We start from the raw sequence: 2,743 nt of genomic DNA on the forward strand, positions 1-2,743 counted from the left end.
GTGAAAAACGCGGTATTCGCAGCATGAAATATGTTTCTTACTAGTGTTTTTCATATCACTAGGGTGGTGAAACTCCAGCATCGTGAAGATTTATGTTTGCTTTCCTCACCGGAGCTCGAGATTTTCTGTACTATTTATGAGAGTTTATATATACGAATTCGGTGTTACCAACACTTGTTGTTGACCATGTGCATATTTTTTCACCCGATTGTGGACATCGTATGAAATACTATAATTAAATTTTTCTCTATTATTTTATCGACATATACATATTCATATTCATTCCGTATTATATATTGGAGTTTTACGGCCACCCTAGTAATATGAAAAACATATTTCGCTCGACTACTGCATATCACCGTGAATATCGCCTAGTTTTTCACCGCTTCACGTAAAACTGGTTGTTGTGAAACTCCAATGTACCAGGATATATTACCCGAAAAAAGTTTCATAATTTTCACAATGACTGTCTGCAAAACGATTGAGTTTCAACCAATTCTTTTCTTTGTATTTTCATTTATCGTTTATGCAGTGATAAGCCATTTTATTGGATTTTCACCACCCTAGTGATATGAAAAACACTGGTGAAAAACATATTTCACGACTACTGCATAGTGCGAATATCGCGTTTTTCACAGAGTATTACGGCACTTCACGTAAAACGGGTTGTGACACTCGGCAAATTTTTTGTTCAATTTTGCTAAATATTCCTGAGCGTGTAAAACCTATAATTTTGGTTTTTCTCGTATGAGTGTCGATATTATAGCACATTGGAAAAACAATGTGTGTCGTAGCTGTAATAAGTGCATATGGAAAACAAGTAATATATAGCGTTTTTCACGTGGAGTAATACGTCACTAGGCGTAAAACGGGTGAAACTTTTGCCGCTTTCATCAGCTGAGCTCGACAGTTTGCTCACTAAATATACACGTTAACATACGAACCAGTGTGAAAGTGTATAAAATTTCCTCAGAATTCTAATTTTGACCATGTGCATATTTCCCCCCCATACTATTCGCGTCATTGAGAAATGCTCATGTTCATCATAGGTTCATAATCGTTGGGCGCGCGCAGTGAAAGATATGTCTGATGCATTGGGAAATACGGAGGAGGCGAAATTGCTGAATCTTCCGGTAGAACATGAGAATGATGACCTTGATGAGAAGATGGAGGAAGATATGCAGGAGACTGTATTTGGAAACGAGGGAGATGACGATCGATTTGGAGGTAATGTTGAATTTTAGGTCAATTTTCGAATGCGCGGAAATTCGGTTGCGGGTGATAATTTTCGATACTAGTGGCAAGTGAAGTTGATCAGGAGAGTATCAGTAACAGAACTGCAAGGTCAAATTTTGGATGCACTCAATTCATCCAGCCCTACTTACGGCCAGCTGTGAGCAGTGTTAGGGGAATATGTTTGTTTTTCTCAGCTGAGGTTAGAAAACCAGCAAGAATTGCCCAAAATTTCCTCGGAATTTTCATATTTTCACCAACACATGTAGTTGACCTTAAGTGAGTTATGTCCCCCAAGAAGCCCTGCATTGAAGAGAAAAATGGTATAGGGAAAAGGTTCAAGAAAGGCAACCCGCTACTACGAGAGCTGTTCTTGATGCATCACGGAGTTTCCCGTAGGGGTTAAGTAAAACGCGGGTACCCATGAGATGCGGTTCAGTTGAGGAAAGCGAACGCGGGAATGTATTTAGTTCTAGCGTGTAGTTGCGGTTGCATATATATATTTGATAACTCCGTTTTCAGGTGTAATGGTAACAACGTCAACGTCGTTATTCGATGATGATGCTGATGCTGTTGATGCTCGCATTGCTGAGTTGAGACAGGAAGTTGCTAAGGACGGTCATGACAATTCACAACCGGTGAAGAAAGTTGTCCCGAAGTAACATCAGGGAGTTTGGTCTGGTGGTAGAGCAGACGGCTGTTAATCCACAGGTCGTGGGTTCGATTTTTGGAGAGGTTGTTTTATTTTAGACGTAAATCAGGCGGAATGAAGAAGTTCGGTACGAGTAAGAAGATGGATAAGAGTCTCGGGAAGAAGAAAACTGTACATAAGAAGGGTGTCAAATCGAAGAGCAAAAAGAAGCATTGATATCACCAATACTACGTTTTACGTCAAAGAATATGATTGTTGAGTTTACTAGTCATTTGCATATAATGAGAAGCTGTATTTTTCTTAACTCGCGATGCGTATGGATATGTAGTAAACTACTAAGCTCACTAGGCTTGGAATTATCGGCCAGCAGTCCTCTTTACACCAACTAGAATGATAGATACTCATAGAGTATTATATAAGTAGAGAACACCCTATTGATGTTTCTTTTGATGGGAGAGGTTGGGAGGAGCCAGTACGGTAGACCTTTCACATAGGGTGACAGAGGTCTCCCCGTCCCTCTCTCCTGGGGAGACGGATCTCAACACGAGTGCAGGGTTGAAAGCACTATACTTAGTAAAGGTGTCTGAATCATCGTAGATCCGGTACCCGTGTAATCGCAAATCTTACTCTGCTTCTTCCTGCGCAGCGCCCCTCCGACCAGGCGAGTAATAGCCAGTATAGAGGTATAGCTGCAGGCTCAGTCACTGTATCGGTACAATGCTACACGCAATTCTGTGGAAATTAATTATTGGGCGAGCGCGTAATTTCGGGCGAGCGCGAAATCAATTAAAGAGTTGGTAACAACTAACTAGGTGATATTCTTATTATGAAGAGGAGCTACGTCCGTACGCTAAGTCG

At 40.8% G+C, this 2,743-nt stretch overlaps 2 protein-coding genes across 2 annotated transcripts; both read left to right on the forward strand.

Moving 5' to 3' along the window:
• Window positions 1–1,082: 1,082 nt before the first annotated feature.
• Pmar_PMAR013034 (hypothetical protein) lies at window positions 1,083–1,244 on the forward strand (the record flags this gene model as incomplete). The annotated part of the gene is made up of 1 exon (XM_002771929.1): window positions 1,083–1,244. The coding sequence occupies one exon, from the start codon at window positions 1,083–1,085 to the stop codon at window positions 1,242–1,244; it is 162 nt and encodes a 53-aa protein (XP_002771975.1).
• A 275-nt stretch (window positions 1,245–1,519) lies between these two features.
• Pmar_PMAR013035 (hypothetical protein) lies at window positions 1,520–2,101 on the forward strand (the record flags this gene model as incomplete). The annotated part of the gene is made up of 3 exons (XM_002771930.1): window positions 1,520–1,628; window positions 1,756–1,891; window positions 1,984–2,101. 3 exons carry the CDS (start codon window positions 1,520–1,522, stop codon window positions 2,099–2,101), a joined length of 363 nt encoding a protein of 120 aa, XP_002771976.1.
• Window positions 2,102–2,743: the final 642 nt, after the last annotated feature.

The sequence above is a fragment of the Perkinsus marinus genome, assembly GCF_000006405.1.
Source record: "Perkinsus marinus ATCC 50983 genomic scaffold scf_1104296962244, whole genome shotgun sequence".
NCBI lineage: Eukaryota > Perkinsozoa > Perkinsida > Perkinsidae > Perkinsus > Perkinsus marinus.